We start from the raw sequence: 17,425 nt of genomic DNA, 5'->3' as shown, positions 1-17,425 counted from the left end.
CTGGTTAAAAAGCAATCCTCCCGCCACTTGCGGGGATTTTTGGTCACACCCCCGATTACAGTTACTCAATTGTGACCAAGCTGTCGGAAAATACACATGTATATGTAAATCAACTTCAATTAATAAGGTACAATACTCAGTTACATACAAACGTCTGTTCAATGATGTGCTTTAAATTGACACAAAATAGAAAAAACACCAGTTTACACAAACCAATAATTGCTCACAATTATCAAAAGGGATTCCATTCTCCTATTAGTATTAGACATAAATGTTCGAGCTGGTTTAATTGCATGCTAGAGAGTTGAAATGTTCAAAGAAGAAAAACTCTTGCAATACTGTTCAGACTATGGCCCTTATTCTGATCGGTGCGGCCGGATCCCAATATGTGGCAAGGACCGTGCGTCCTAAACCCCGCCTTCCATACGGATCGCCAACTCTGTCCGAACGCGGTAAGAAGCTGTCCGAACTGACCGCACGTGTATTTCTCATGAATACACCTCCTCCATCTCAGGGAACCTCCCCCATCATTCGATGGTCGCAGACCATCGAGTGCAGGACCGAGTGGCCAGGCAGCTCCCGCAACCTCAGACCACACAGGCATTTTTCCATGCAAAAGCAGGTATCTGGGCGGGCAGCTGACATCCGGCAATGTCATATGTACGCCCCCTACACGTGCGTCACGACCGCATTACCATACGTACGCCCAGCGTTTTCATGGGAACGCCAATGAAACGCGGGGTGTAAACATATGGTAAGGAGCCCAAATAGCCCTTCACGCCCCTCTCCACCCCCTGTTCGTAGTGTACACATTTCATGCGGAATTTGGACGTGCGTTCCGTTCACACATGCGCAGAGACAAAACATCGGCGGACCGAACGCACACGGACATTACCGCACCAACCAGAATAAGGGCCTTAGTAACATAGTTAAGTACTTTTGTATCAGATTTAAAGCGTATATGAGTACCCTAGTGAACTGTAACAATTTTAGGCCTTAGTATATATGCAGAAAAGATAAACAAAGAGCGGCTACAATATCTGGTTTCTCACCCTGTTTCTGCTGTCTCATCATCTTATATGGATATATAGTGGATGATCGATGAGAGAACAGGGGAGAGATAATGTATTGCCTGAAAATTGGCCCGAGAAAAAGATCTTTCTGCTGTTCCTGTGAACAGTGTCTAGTTTGGGCTGTTGCGTGCTAATAGCAGAGCAGCCGACCACCAAAACTGTACCAGCGAATGAGAGAAGATTAAAGGAGATTTGTAGTTCAGAGAGTATGGAGAAGTAAAGTATACACACAGAATTTTATCAGAAAAAACTTCTGGTTTTTAGGGATAGAAAGGTGTCTGGGTAGCCTTCAAATGCTTCTTACAACCTCAATCATCATAAGTCAGAGGATGATTGCTTAGGTATTGTGTGAGAGCATGCGGGGCATACGAGACAGAGAAATAGTATGGCCACTAGAATCCTTCTGCTGCTCATGTATAACCAGCCTCAAAATCACTGGTGCTTATTTGGCAGTGCAATGAAATCTATAGTTTGCCCCATGAGTGAGAGAGGATTGAAAGGGAAGAAAAGGTTTTAGCTTTAAAGAGTATAAGCAATAAGTATAAATTATAAGTTTCAGATTTCAATAAGGTTTGTTGGTTTTATCTTATCTGTTTTGTAGTCAGCGTCAGTTTATGGAAACGTCTGGGCCTGATGAGATTTCAGATACTCCCGCAGAGAGGTATTGTGGCAGCCGGGCAGCGTGTAGTGGGTAAATTCAATTGGTACTCCCAGCCGGCGTATATTCAGGGATCGCCTGGGCTTTGTTTAAATGTGCCAATTTTCTTGCAGTAACACGCAGCAGCAGCCGGGCAGAGTGTAGCGGGTCTCAGCAGCCGTGGAGCTCACCAGTCATCCAGCAGTCAGGCGGCAGGCGGCGGGTACTCGTAGCGGCTTCTATGTGCTTTAATTAGTCATAGAGCCGGTGTTCAGCTTGGCGCATCGGGGGTGTAGTATAGATTGCCGGGTGGCACGGAAGACGCGTTTCTCCCCTCCCTGCCGCCTGACTGCTGGATGACTGGTGAGCTCCACGGCTGCTGAGACCCGCTACACGCTGACCGGCTGCTGCTGCGTCTTACTGCAAGAAAGTTGGGACATTAAAACAAAGCCCAGGCGATCCCTGAATATACGCCGGCTGGGAGTACCAATTGAATTTACCCACTACACGCTGCCCGGCTGACACAATACCTATCTACGGGAGTATCTGAAATCTCATCAGGCCCAGACGTTTCCATAAACTGACGCTGACTACAAAACAGATAAGATAAAACCAACAAACCTTATTGAAATCTGAAACTTATAATTTATACTTATTGCTTATACTCTTTAAAGCTAAAACCTTTTCTTCCCTTTCAATCCTCTCTCACTCATGGGGCCAACTATAGATTTCATTGCACTGCCAAATAAGCACCAGTGATTTTGAGGCTGGTTATACATGAGCAGCAGAAGGATTCTAGTTTCCATACTATTTCTCTGTCTCGTATGCCCCGCATGCTCTCACACAATACCTAAGCAATCATCCTCTGACTTATGATGATTGAGGTTGTAAGAAGCATTTGAAGGCTACCCAGACACCTGTCTATCCCTAAAAACCAGAAGTTTTTTCTGATAAAATTCTGTGTGTATACTTTACTTCTCCATACTCTCTGAACTACAAATCTCCTTTAATCTTCTCTCATTCGCTGGTACAGTTTTGGTGGTCGGCTGCTCTGCTATTAGCACGCAACAGCCCAAACTAGACACTGTTCACAGGAACAGCAGAAAGATCTTTTTCTCGGGCCAATTTTCAGGCAATACATTATCTCTCCCCTGTTCTCTCATCGATCATCCACTATATATCCATATAAGATGATGAGACAGCAGAAACAGGGTGAGAAACCAGATACTGTAGCCGCTCTTTGTTTCTCTTTTCTGCATATATACTAAGGCCTAAAATTGTTACAGTTCACTAGGGTACTCATATACGCTTCAAATCTGATACAAAAGTACTTAACTATGTTACATAGTCTGAACAGTATTGCAAGAGTTTTTCTTCTTTGAACATTTCAACTCTCTAGCATGCAATTAAATCAGCTCGAACATTTATGTCTCATACTAATAGGAGAATAGAATCCCTTTTGATAATTGTGAGGAATTATTGGTTTGTGTAAACTGGTGTTTTTTCTATTTTGTGTCAATTTAAAGCGCATCATTGAACAGACGTTTGTATGTAACTGAGTATTGTACCTTATTAATTGAAGTTGATTTACACATACATGTGTATTTTTCGACAGCTTGGTCACAATTGAGTAACTGTAATCGGGGGTGTGACCAAAAATCCCCGCAAGTGGCGGGAGGATTGCTTTTTAACCAGTGTTTATATGTTTTTTGTGTGTCCTTCTCTGTATCTCTTGTCTGGAGATCAACTTATCTTAAGAAAGTAAACCTAATAAAAGCTAAGTTTTAAATTTACCAACTACTCCTCTCTCTCACAGTATAATTTTGACACATACAGCATTTATCTTAAGTGTGCCCCCAAAAAAGAGTCTTCTTTTTCTACCTGTTTTGTCTATATTATCTCTGACTCAGGGGAGCACCTCCAACCCTATATAAGTTTATGACACTGATTGAAATATCAGGTTGTTTAATTGGGATTTGGATTATTCTGAAATCTGCATCCGCCCCTTATCGTGACTGAGACTGTCTCTGAAAGTCACGGCGGAGAATCCTGTGCGGGAACCTTTCAAAAAACTGTATATGTTTGTAATTTACATTAAGCTTTAGAGAAACCTGCATAACTTATTACACAACATTGTGGCACTGTCATACTTAGACATCCGGTCATAATTAGAGTCACAGAGCTGTATAAAAGAGAAACCGATAAACCTGGCCGATAAAATGAAGTATAACCTGTAACTAGAACCCTGCACATTAAAACTTGTCCCTCTACATAGCATTGTGATCACTTACTAAGAATACCGGATAGAAAATTTTGGTAGTGCTAATATATACCTTAAATGCCAAAACATATTAAAGCAAGGTCAGAATATAAAAGCAAGGTAAATATAAAATGAAAATATATAGATAGAAAATAAAAAGTTGAGATGTTAACCCTGGTCCTTGCAGCAAGTGTAAAACTTCCTGTACACACAGCCTGATGCACGGATATATCTGTAGATATACTGGGTATCAGCTGCACTGCCAATGTGACATGTCTGTGAACTACATAATTCACACACATCGGGGGGTAGCCACACACCAATGGGTTTGCGATATACAGTATTGGCCATTTGCTTGAATAGTCGATATACAGCATCTGCTAGTGTAGTGATGGCTAACCTTGACACTCCAGTTGTTGAACTACACATCCCAGCATGCCTTGCATCAGTTTTAGCATGGCCAAATAGTAGAACTGTAGAAGGGCATGTTGGGATGTGTAGTTGAACATCTGGAGTGTCAAAGTTATCAATCACTGCGCTAGGGTGAACTCAGCTTCAGAATCCTAGAGCATTAAATACACGCCCATAACATACCAGGAACGTCCCGGTATTTTGGGACGTTCCCGTGTCCCTCCCGCGGCCGGCAGTGTCCCGCTGCGGGGTGGGGGGTCAGTTGGGAGTCCCCCCCCTGTAGTCCGTGAATACACGCTGCGTCTATTCTTTCAGGCAGAGGGGCTGGCCAGCAGCTTACAGAGCTGCTGGGCATGCCCCCACTGCGGTGAAAAGCAGGGGCGTGGCCTTGTGGCAGTGCCGAGTATAGACCACGCCCCCTTTTAACAGGCCACGCCCACAAAATCCACCGCGCGTCCTGTCCCGCCCCAGTCTCCTCCAATGTTGGCAGGTATGCCATAAGATTCCCTCAACACTCACACAAGTCAGGCAGTTCTGTGCACTCATTATTGTCATGACTAAATTTACAATTCCATAGAAAGACAGATCAGTTAGAGTTCCATACGAATAGGACAGTGGCGTAACTATAATAAAAGCGCCCCCCCCCCCCGCCATACATTTCGGTGGCGCTCCCCGGTAAAATGAAGCCTCCCCCACCTGACTGGTGTGCGGCTGGGACGCCGGGACCCGCAGATCTACTAGTCTGCGGTCCCGACTCTCCTCCTGGCTGGCTCCTGCAGTGCTAATGGAAAAAAAAAAATCACTCACACAAAGGGCCTTATTCTAGTTCACTCTGACAAAATCCTTCTTAGGTGGACAAAACCATGTGCACTGCAGGGGGCAGATGTAAAATGTGCAGAGAGGGTACTTATGTAGTATCTGGGCTGCCGATTTCTAAATCGGGTCGGATCGGGAGATCGCATCGCATCGCATGCGACCATGCGATTCGATGCGATGCGATGCGATGACCCGATTTTTCCATAGGAATCAATGTTAAAATGGACTGAGTCCATTTTAACATGGAATTCAATGGGAAAAATGGGTCCTTTTCATACCCCTACTATCCAAGTGGGCATGGAGTTGGATATAAACCTGTGGCGAGCGTAGCGAGCCACCGAGCCCGAAGCGTGGCGAGCGAAGCGAGCCCCGCGAGGGGACGAATACCGTCCGCTCGCCACGCTTCGGGCTCGGTGGCTCGCTACGCTCGCCACAGGTTTATATCCAACTCCATGCCCACTTGGATAGTAGGGGTATGAAAAGGACCCATTTTTCCATAGGAATCATTTTAACATTGATTCCTATGGAAAAATCGGGTCATCGCATCCGATATCGCATCCGATATCGGATGCGATGCGATGCGATATCGCATCGCATCGCATCTGATTGTATGCCTTAACTTAAGGCATACAATCAAAAAATCGGCAGCCCAGATACTACATAAGTACCGAGAGAATTAGATTTGGGTGAGTTATTTTGTTTCTGTGCAGGGTAAATACTGGCTGTTTATTTTTACACTGCAATATAAATATCACTTTGAAGTAAAACCCCACCCAAATCTAACTCTCTCTGCACAAGTAACATCTGCCCCACCTGCAGTGCACATGGTTTTGTCCATCTAAGAAGGAATTTGTCAGAAAGAGTGAACTAGAATAACCCCCAAAATGTCTGCCCCAAGTGTCTGCTGTTAAGGGGGTGGACATTTTGTGAGAGTTATTTTTTTTCATTAGCACTGCACGAGCCAGCTGGGAGGAGAGATGGGACCATAGACTAGTAGTTCTGCGGATTCCGGCCACACACTCGACTGCGGCAACGACAAGAAGCACCAGCGGAGTAAGGCAGCAGGGCAGTGCAGATCCCAAGCGCCCACATCTACTGCGGGGCTATTGTTACGCCACTGGAATAGGACCAAATCAGTAAAAAAATAAAAACAATGTTTATTTGCATCTGCACATGTGCCATTGTGTCCATGTATAGAGTACACAGAACACAAAATGGAATAATCAACATAGTCATATATGAATAATAAAGTTGCATACAATAAAATCATTAGGACAGAGCAAAATTTATTATAGATCCATAATGGGTATAATGTAGAACACAAGAAAAAGCAAGTAGCCCAATTGTAAATTAGCTTAACTTAGAAGCAGCGAAGCCAAAGTGATATTTGCTCATTGATATATAAAATAGATGTTAAGGCTTTGAGCATTTCTCAAGGAATGGAGAGTGCCCAGCCAAGTACATAAAAGACAAAAAATATCACTGATAAATGCTACATAAAGATACATATATGAAAGTAATACTTTTTATGTAAAAATATTGCTCTCCTAAGGATTTTTTGTGACTTTGTATTCCATATACATTACATTATTTCATTAATTTATATGTCCTTAATTTTCCTTTAATGAGTGCAATATACAGATATGCTTCACAGCTGACTTTTTTCTTACCTTTTTATTGCAAAAATGTGTTATTTTATGTTTACATTGGCTTCAGCATTAACAGTATTTTGCTTAACCCTTTGAGTGCCAACATTTCTGAGAGATGAGCAAAATATCTGCTAAAAATGCCAGCGTTGCTCAAATTTGTTATATACATTTAAAGAAAATATGTTGTGTAAAAAAAGATTATGGGTGAAATTTAATAGGATGAGAGATTAAGAAAGTGAGAAATTTGGTAAGAAATCGCCAGTTTTTTTAAAGCGGCAATTATTTACACTTCAAAATCAAACAGGTTTTGCAGTGTAAATTATTGCTGCTTTCAAAAAAGCCTGGAGATTTCTTACCAAATCTTTCACTTTATATTCTTACTTAATCTTTCACTTTATATTTTATATTTATATGGTAAACATTACAGGTCATTATGATGAATAAAAATGTTGTTTTCTTGGAAATTTTCACACCAGTTTTGACAAATTCACTTGGCACTCAAATGTGTGAATTGAACCACAAGGTGCAGTTATTCTCTGCCAACCTCTTTTTTGTTCCTTTGCACTACTATTTTAATAAAAAAAAAAAAAAGCAATTTAATTGCCACCGGAAAATGTATATACATTGTTGTCACCGTCATCATAATTATTAAATAGAGTTTTGTCACTTAAATTCCCTTCCATAAGTAAAACAAAACACCACTGTCATGTATTAAGACGTATATTAAGTTTTAGGGAATTAAAATTTAACAAAAAACGTATTTGTGAGAGAGCATTACTATTTTCTCTTATTTAGAATCTGAAACATCATTAAATAATATATTTAAAATTATTTAGAAAACTTTTCATATGTTAAAAAAGCCTACTCTTTGGGCAGTATTCAATGACAATAATCGCGATGTGCAGCGAATCCTGTTTAGGATTTGCTGAACAGTCGCAGTGTTCTGAAGGGCTGGAGCCTTCGCTGCAGCCTTCGCTGTCCCAGTATTCAATGCCGCAGGGGCTCGCTGCTCCTGACGGCGATTCCGCCGCAGGGAGCCGGGGGACAGCGGCAGGCAGGGAAAGTCACTTAGAAAGCAATTCGCCATCTGATCATTGAATACACTCACGGCGAATCACATTGAAAAACCACCGTGAATTACGGCGACTATCAGACGGCAAATTGTCCATCATTCACTGTTCGCCTTCAATTTTCAATGAGGGACAACAGGGTCTTTCTTTAGTTCGAAGAAAGAAATGGAATTACAACAGATATTTATGAAGCAGCTCAATGCAGGATCCCTAGGCTCTATGAACAATGAAGTAATGTGTTTTGTATTTTCTAGCCCAAGTACAGTTTGCACAGTTATATTTTTTAAACCAAATATAATGTTGCAAAATTACAACGAATATAAAATTTTAATGTTAGATCTCAAAGCAAATTTGTGAGACATGTCAAGGAGAGATACATGCATCTGAACAGATCAATAAATCATAAAAATAAAAGATGATTGCGCTTCAAACGGTATTTTATGCACTCCCTGATCTTAATATTGTTATGCTACCTAATTACAAGAGAATGTATGACCTTAAAAAGGAACCATACTTTAAAAAGAAATTCTTCTACTAATAGCAGATAGCTTTGAGTGCATGTATAACACAATGGGCATAACATCTAGTATGACTAAGTCAAGGCATGCTTACAGAAGTAATTCGACGAACAGGTGGATGAAAGGGCAAGATGGAACTTTCACCATAAAAAAACACAATTCACTAAATCCTCAAAATATTTTACTGGGGAAGTGAAAATTGCTTTTAGTCAATATTAACTCGAACCTCTAAATTAGTGGGAAACCGAAAACCATCTGGTTACCACTTGCCCTTGACCAGTGCAGCCCAGCTCTATAATCCTACTATGACTTCAGGGCCTATGTGCTAAACTGGCATGCGATCGACAGGTCATCAATAAAAAGGTGGACAGTCAATAGGTCGACCACTATTGGTCAACAGGTCATAGGTCAATACATGAAAAAAGTCGACATACATTAGGATGACATGGTCAAAAGGTTGACACGTGCAATAGGTCAACACGAGAAAGGTTGACATGAAAAAGTTCAAAAACACTTTACTATCCAAGTGGACAGACTTAGATTATAATAGTGTGATTGAAGCATGGCGAGCAGAGTCATGCGAGGGGATGTGGTATACTTACACGTGTCCATTATTTATTTTATTTACAGTTTCTTATATAGTGCAGCATATTTGGTTGCGCTTTACAATTGGAAAAAACAGTGATTAAACAAACTGGGTAGATACAGACCGACATGGCGACATATGTCAGCCAAAGACACAAAAAAGTGAAAAACTCATGTTGATCTATTGCTTGTGTCATCCTTTCAACCCTGTTGACCTTAGCCATGCTCACCTTTTTCATATGTCAACCTTCTTACTGTCGACCCTATGACCCATTCCCTACTAAACCTTGGAGAGTGATAAAGTGGAGAGAGAAAACTAACAGCATCTAACTGTCATTTTTCAAACACATCATGTAACATGACAGTTAGGAGATGATTGGCTGGTACCTACATAGACCCCATTGTCAAAGCTCCATACATAGACCCTATTGTCTCTGCTTTATGCCCCTTATAGCGTCACTCATTGTCCAAGTGTTTATTACTTACTAAACTAAGTAAGAACTAGGGCTCCTGCATGAAGTGAGCTACTGTGCACAACATAGCAAAGTCATGTAGGCTGATGTGAATACTTCTCTCCACCAACAATTCATGACCACTAATTACACCGTAATTAATCATTGATAATAATAATTGATTAATAGATTATTAGTCAGTCTGCGGTCACAGATACTTGCAGGATGGGCGGAATGCAGCAAGGCGTGAGTGACATGGGGATCTAAATTAAGTTACTGTAGAAAAAGCACATTCAATTCTGGATGAGTAAGAGTTTAATGTTGTAATCGGGAGGTCATTTTGGGTCTCTTATTTCGAAGATTAAAGCCATTTGTAGGTTAGAGGAAAGTAGTAGCAGATGTTGTTTCTCCAGCCCTACATTTGGTCATTTTAAATGGAGTGATGAGTAATTAAAAAATAATAGAACTTTAATAATAATAATTCCACTGAGTTACAACCTTGCACAGCGTATATCTATTTTTAAGCAATACTTTTTTTTTTACACAGAATGATCAGCTCAGACGGCAAAAGTAAGCTCTATCCAACAGTATCGAGATTCCATTTATCATCCTCCACAACATATTTCTCTTTTTTCCGTTCACAGTGTATTTCATATGAAAGATAAATGCCATTTATAGGTTACCTTTTACATCTTCATCTTCAATGGTGGTATTTGAGCTTTCTGTTGACTCCTGCAGAGAAGCAAACAAGCAGTGAGAATAGGATATGTCATTTTTTTTAAATGGACAGTGTTACCTCCAAGCACAGTTCTCTAGAATGAGACAGCTAACAAGAGTTGGCATCTTAGGCAAAGCCTAAAAGTCATAGCCAGACTGAGCCTTAAAGAAAACTCTATGGGGTGTATTTACCAAAGGTCAATTTGGGTCGCCTTTTATTCATTTTAAAATCGATCCAAATCGTGATTTTGTTTTGCATTTACTAAAATTTTTAAATCAATAATAAAAAAAACAGAAACAAAAACAAAAAAGGTTTAGACCCTGAAACACTACAGTATATCAATTTAAACATTGAAAAAACAAAGAAGTTTTTATTAACCCTAAGAGCAATAGGTACACCCCTGCTGAAACAGACAATCCTGACAAAACATTTTCTCTAAACAACATTAACCTGTAACAATGCAAAAGGAATGAACAAACTTGGTAACAACGACCCAATAAAATGACACAATGTTCATAACAAATACAAAAAACAAAGCTACAGTATTGACATAAGAACAAATATAAAACAACCAATTAACACACTTAGATTATTTTTTCCCACTAATGTTGCATGTTTTCAGTTCCCAATACAATTACGGTGCTGTAGTATTTATCAGTAATAACATTTCCCCCAATGGCACCAAATATCTGTTATGTTGCACAAAATCCATTTTTCTATCGCCTATCTTAAGGAAAGTTGTACAATCCAAAGCTCTTCTTACAACGGCTTAGTCGCTTAAAAGCAGTAATGATGTGACCCGCAAAGATAACAGTGAGCCAGATGCACTAAGCTTCAAAAGTGATAAAATGGAAAGTGATAAACAGCCAGTCAATCAGCCCCTACCTGCATGGTCACAGACTGTTTGAAAAATGTTAGGCAGGAGCTGATTGGTTGGTTATCACTCTCCATTTTATCACTTTTCAAGCTTAGCGCATCTGGCCCAGTGTCTATATGTGGTAAGATTGCTTCCATATTTAATTTCTACTCATAAAAGCACACTGTGTACTTTCTTCATATAGAGCAAACCGGGTCTACTAAGCTGATATAACTAAATAACATTCAGTGATAGTCACTGGTAGAGAGAGAATCCAGAGTTTACACCTCAGTATCGCTCTTATACTGTAAGTAAAAGACCGAATGAAATTAGTTTCTATAAGCTCTTTTACGATTTCATATCTGAGTGGATTTAGGCTGGTAAAATAAAATTGCTACAGTATATCAGAACAACGGATGACTTAAAACTGCAGTTTATACAGATTTTAAAGAGTGCCTTAGGGGGAGATTTACTAAAGTGGGAGTTTTTAGAAATAAGATATCACCAATAGCAACCAGTCAGTTTCTAGCCATTCTGGGCAACATTTCTCACTTCTAAAAACGCTCGCTTTAGTAATTTTACCCCTTATTTTCCTAAGTGTTTGCAAGGAGTGCTGAAAATGCACTGACTGTTTGTAGGGATGGAACACAAGCATACCAGGGTTTACTAATGCCATATGCAGCAATATAATAATAAAGCAAAGAACTATCAGTAAGAGTTGTCCTTTGCCATGATAGGACTTCCAGGTTTATGACCTGGGGTCCTATTTGCGCTTGCTGTCAGATGACACACACTGCAGGGGTTGCTGGGAGAGCTCCGATTACCAGATCACAGGAGTGCCATACAGCACAAGTTGGGCAACAACTGATCCATTCCCCAGTCATCTTCCTGCTATATTTCCCAGTATTTGCAACAATAATGGGCCTTATTACAGTATCTGGATTTGGTAGCCAACTGATTTAAGCATTTGTGAAAATGACCAGACTGATATATGCATGTTCAGCTAAAGAAAATAGCTGCCGAAATATAAAAATAAAAATAAAAAAAAGTTTTACTAGCCAATTATTCCTATATGAAAAACAATAATTTGTATAATGTTATGCTGGAGGACTACAAAAGTTCCCGACTGTATCCTAATGGCCGATTATGTGTGTGCGCTCCACTGAACACAAGAAATCTTTCACTGGTATGAAAAGATGAACAAAAAAATCATATACAACTTACTAATTAAAAAAAAAAAATATCAAACAGCACAAATATCAGACAAAATCTGCGTCTTCTAAAAGACTTAAGACATACCACGAACTAGTGCACTTTATATAACAAACGTCTCAGTAACATGAACATGCAGACTGTCTGAAGGAAAATGGATGCAGAAATGTATTCAAACACAGTGCTTGATAAATTACGTAGTAGTGTATTATTTCACCTGTCAGCAGGGGTTGGCACACCACTGTTCCCTAAAATATTAAATTACCACAAAACATTGTCATATCAACTCTCGGCGGAAAGGGGCTATGCCACAGTAACTACTACTGTAGAACAATGGCTGCATTTAGTATTAGGCACAGCAGAACTCTATATTCCTGTACCACACACTCCATCATTTGCAAGATAAGTATGAGTGACTGTGATAAAGCATCTGATGAAAGTAGAATGCTGTATGTAGATAAGTACTTTCTTCTGCTCTGTAACACATCTGCCATAGTTACAGAAGGTTCTGTAGAAAAGTAGCAGCTAATGCAGCAAAGACAATGTGCCTGCAGGCTGGAATATACGGAAAGCTGATTACACAGCATCAGTGTTCAGTGAGTAATCATTTTATTTTTTGTATCGGACATGTTCTTAATAAACACATAGTGCGACACACAGGAGCACAGTAGAGACGTTACGCATTACATTTCTCAGACAGGAGGCTACACACAGAGAAACAAAACACAAATAGAAGCTGCTCAGTGTTTGAGCAGTCGACCACAATTACCGGAAACAAAAGAAATGGTGGTGAAAAATTGAAAATTACACACGGGCAATGACTTTTAATATTTAGACTAATTGACAAATTAAACCTTAACAGCAACTAGACAAGGAGTCCGAATAGAAGTGAAATGAAAACCAAACTTTGTATGGCTTAAACATATATATTTTTCATTGCATGGTTATATTACTGTTATAATGCACTCCCTCATTTCCACAATGTATTATATAACAGCTATCAACTGCCTTCAGGTTCTTCTTGTGGATATTTTATCGCTAAAGAGACTCAACTCTCAATAGATAGCAAAAGCAACAGTGATATCTACATGATATAAACATTTATTACATTTATAGATGATGAAACCCTACAACTGAGAAGCCATACAATTATGATGTAGAGAGACAGTCATATACAAAAATGACATGCTATATCAATATTAGGGCAAATTGGTAGGTAGATTTGCTTGACAAAATGAACATAAAAACATTAGGAAAGCTTTGGCCATTCAGGGTAAAAGAAGGCGCATGAATAGGGCTTGCTACTGAGTAAACCACCAGGGGCTGTGGCCAGAAAAACACATCAAGCGTAGCGGTTTGCCGATTCCCTGAATCCTGAAGGCAATTGTGAGCCTGTCTTGATTGACTGCTACTGGTGGTAAAACCAAAGAGAGACTTGTTCTCACTCCCCTGTAGCCTACTCTATATTTACAGATCTTCTCACCAGTGTCGGCCTGGTCTTGAACAATTATAGACACTCCTGCAGGAATATCTGAATGTGGAGTCTTTGGATATACTACTTAGAGTACTTATACTGGATTATTACCACAATTGGTCATAGACTAATGTATTGACTTAAATGTTCTTTAAACTGGAGCCTATGCAGTGGGTACTTTAACCTTAAAAATGCTCATTCATCCAGTGAAGGGAATGTTCATTATATTGATAGGTTTTGTAAATTGAAGCATTGCAGGTTGCTTAATGGGAGCTGCAAAGATATAAATCTCAAGATAATTAACATTTTTATAACTTTGCTAGCGTTATGGTTGTGCCCAAAATGATTAGCTATAATATAAAGTGACTGTAAAACAAGAGGGAAGCTAATAAACAGCCATCACATCCATGCTTGGGGTGAATGGAGCATTTTACATCTATGCTCTGTGCACGTCCTTCGTGTACATAGAGTAATCCCTCTATAAACTCATGAAGTTACTTACAGATCTACCTTTTTTCCCTTTAAGTTTTAAAATGGATAATATGTTTTCATTCATTGTATTATTATTATATATATATATATATTACATTTGATTTATAAGGCACTACAAGTGTTTTGCAGCACTGTACAAAGGGAATACAATAGAGGGAAACAGAACTTAACATTACAGTAAATAAATAACAAAAATACAGTACAGGTAACAAAGAGCCAGACGATTCAAGACATTACAGCTTAGATATAAGTAGCGAGTGAGTAATCAGTGTACTACTAGGGGCTGGCGGCTATAGAGATGAGCCTTTGCCAGCAGTAGAGTATGCTACGATGGTCCCGGAGTAGGAGCAGTAAGTGAATTGTGAAGAGAAGTGGGTGTTGAGCAGCTAACAATCTAGTATTAGATATGTTAATTTAACAAAGTCTACATAAATAATATTCATGTTATCTGATGTTCTTCTGTCCTAGTAGTATGTTAAAATAATTCCAATGGATACATAAAGCAAGCAATATTGCACTGGGTATCTAACCAGAGGCGTAACTCTGAGAGGCAATGGATTGATCTGCCGCCGGGCTGCTGCTCCCAAGGGGGCACCTCTTCTCCCCTGCAAGTTTGGATAAGTTCATTGGAAGCTGTCAATATCCTACTAGCAGGACCTAAGATGTCACCGTCTCTTTATTTTAAACATAGTATACATACATACACACATGCATATATATATATATATATATATATATTTATACAAGGTGCTGTGTGTGTGTGTGTGTGTGTGGCATCACTATGTATCTTGCCTCCGGGGAACTGGGACAAACTTACGCCAGTGATCCAAACTATAGGTATATTAATCTTTGATTTTCATTCAGTTATACCTTATGGGCATGTGTGTGTATGCGCATATGCCTATTCAATATGGAAAACAAACCTGCTCGGTTGCTACACTAAGAAATCTCTACTTCATGTTCTCTTTTAAAGATTGCATAGCTGCTAGAAAACATGCGCTATAATGGATCATGCATGATGCAAAGTTTAAAGTGTTTGAACAAGAAATCTAGCTATATTTGGATATTCAAAACCACTAGGTGACTGACTCGCTATAGGTCAGAAATATTGCTTGGTACAATAAAACCTACAGTACAGGTTTTGTCATTTTTCTTATGCCTCTTTGAATAGCTTTCTTATGCCTCTTTTGTAAGCTTGCAAGCAGGGCCCTCCTACCAAGTTTGTTTTATCACATTTTTTTCCAATTGTAAAGCGCAAAGGAATATGTTGCACTATATAAGAAACTGTAAATAAATAAAGGTGTGCATTGCTTTCTGTATTGCCTATTTAGCCACAATTAGATAACAGCTTGAGATGTTCCTTCATTTACTTATACTATATAACTTCCATTATGGTTTTGGGGGGTTATTCCATGGAAATTCACCTGCGGAGCGGGTGCAGCTGACGTCAGCTGACCGCCTCTTCCTGCACAGGGTGCTCGCAGATCTAAGACACCAGAGAGGTGTCTAAGATCTGCAAGCTCTGTAGAAATCATTTGATGGTCAGCGACCATCAAATGATTTGGCCCCCATGTGCAAGGCTGCAAATGGATGTTTATGCTAAACATCTATCCGCATGCGTGCAGGGAAAGTGACATGCGAGGCGGGCTGGTGTTTGTGTGGCATTTAAATAATCCGCCAAAAGGCACAAGAATATTTAGGGGAAATGTAAGCTTGGGTTTGACTAAGGTTGGCCATCTGCAGAGTGAGAAACAAAAGAATCTCAGATTCTGTAGCTGTTCCTGTTTCTGAGAATAAATACATAATTAAAACTAATATATTACACTGGCTAGGAATCCACCTCAAATAAATTACAGCTAAAAATGGACATTAACCTAAAAATAATGACATTATTGAACAGATGTGGTGCTGATGCTTGTGAAAAGTAGCATGGTTCCAAGATAGAATGCAGCAGTGTTTGTCTTGGCTGAAGAACCAGCATCAAGGAGCCTGATCTGGTAAACCTGGAACCTAGCAACAACAATTTAAACTTTTAAGATGAAAAGGTTAGGAAGCACGCTTCCATGACTTTATTTTACTTATGCCAGAAGTTTGTGTAGTTATTTTAAAATGATTATATAATATATTGTTCCATGTGATCTGTAAAGCAATGACAGGTTGCTCAATGTTGGCTTAGACATGTACTAGCTGCACTCAAGGCATCCAAGCCAAATTAAAACTGTACCTAATATTTATTTTATGTGATCAGTTAGTTCACAGAGCAGGAAAGACAGGCAGCAGGGAAATGTAAGCTGCTGAAGTTGACAGCCTATGAAGCGTTTGTCAGTGACACAAAAATCTGATTAATTAGAAAGCCTGCCAAAGGCCTGAAAGCTTCATATCCAAGTAAAACTCTCAGTAAAAAACACAGGAGTTGCCGAGATATATGCATTTTGTCAGATTTTACTGTGAAAAATACTGGTTTGCTGACTCTGACAATAAATAACCTAAAATAAGATATCATTACAGCAGAATGATATACTGATTTGTTGGTTATCCTGAAAAGAAATAAAATGATCCAGCAAGGTACAAGCAATGACAAGGAACACGTCAAATCTGACTTGGGATTGTGAAAGCTGGTCACAGGAATTTACCAAGGGGTACTCTCCCTAATATCTTCAGCTCAGGTTAATGGAAACCGTCATTATTTCACAAAAGGAGAAACGCATCAAGGGAATAGTTCTAAACTCCAATAATGAACTGGGACAGCCTCCCCTTTCCGATTCCTGTTTGGAAACAGTCTGCATGCATACAGCATCTTTAAAAGGAGACCTGCTGCGATCCTTTAACAGCAGCAGCACGGCTATCTAAAACTCAAGTAACAAGGACTATTCCACGGCGGCTCCCAACGCCGGCTCCCGTCCATCGGAGTCACGCTGGTGGTAGCAGGTCCGGGATCCTTTGTGTCTTCTCCTGCCGCACCGCCTGCTCCTGGCACCGGCTCCAATTCCATTGGATGTAACGCCGGTAGAAGCGGACACTCTAAACATCAGGACCACCTACAAAGCCGGTAATGGCCCTTATTCTGGTTGGTGCGGCCAGAGCCGCACACGGGGCTCCGGCCGCACAAACCAATCCCCGCCCACCCTACGGATCGCCACGGCCGTCCGTACACGGACGGCTGGCGATCCGCATAAAAATGGTGGAGGCGTACGCCTCCACC

At 40.1% G+C, this 17,425-nt stretch overlaps 1 protein-coding gene across 8 annotated transcripts in view; it reads right to left on the bottom strand.

Moving 5' to 3' along the window:
* The window catches only part of CAMK2D (calcium/calmodulin dependent protein kinase II delta), a 237,916-nt gene that overhangs the window by 22,076 nt on the left and 198,415 nt on the right, over positions 1–17,425 (bottom strand). For all 8 annotated transcript variants that reach the window (XM_083174483.1, XM_083174485.1, XM_083174480.1 and 5 more), the window contains one exon: positions 10,155–10,203. In XM_083174483.1, coding sequence (XP_083030609.1) covers positions 10,155–10,203 — 49 coding nt within the window. The remainder of the gene's footprint in view (positions 1–10,154; positions 10,204–17,425) is intronic.

The sequence above is a fragment of the Crinia signifera genome, chromosome 1, assembly GCF_055691185.1.
Source record: "Crinia signifera chromosome 1, ASM5569118v1, whole genome shotgun sequence".
Lineage (NCBI taxonomy): Eukaryota > Metazoa > Chordata > Amphibia > Anura > Myobatrachidae > Crinia > Crinia signifera.
This window is presented reverse-complemented; position numbering and strand designations above follow the sequence as displayed.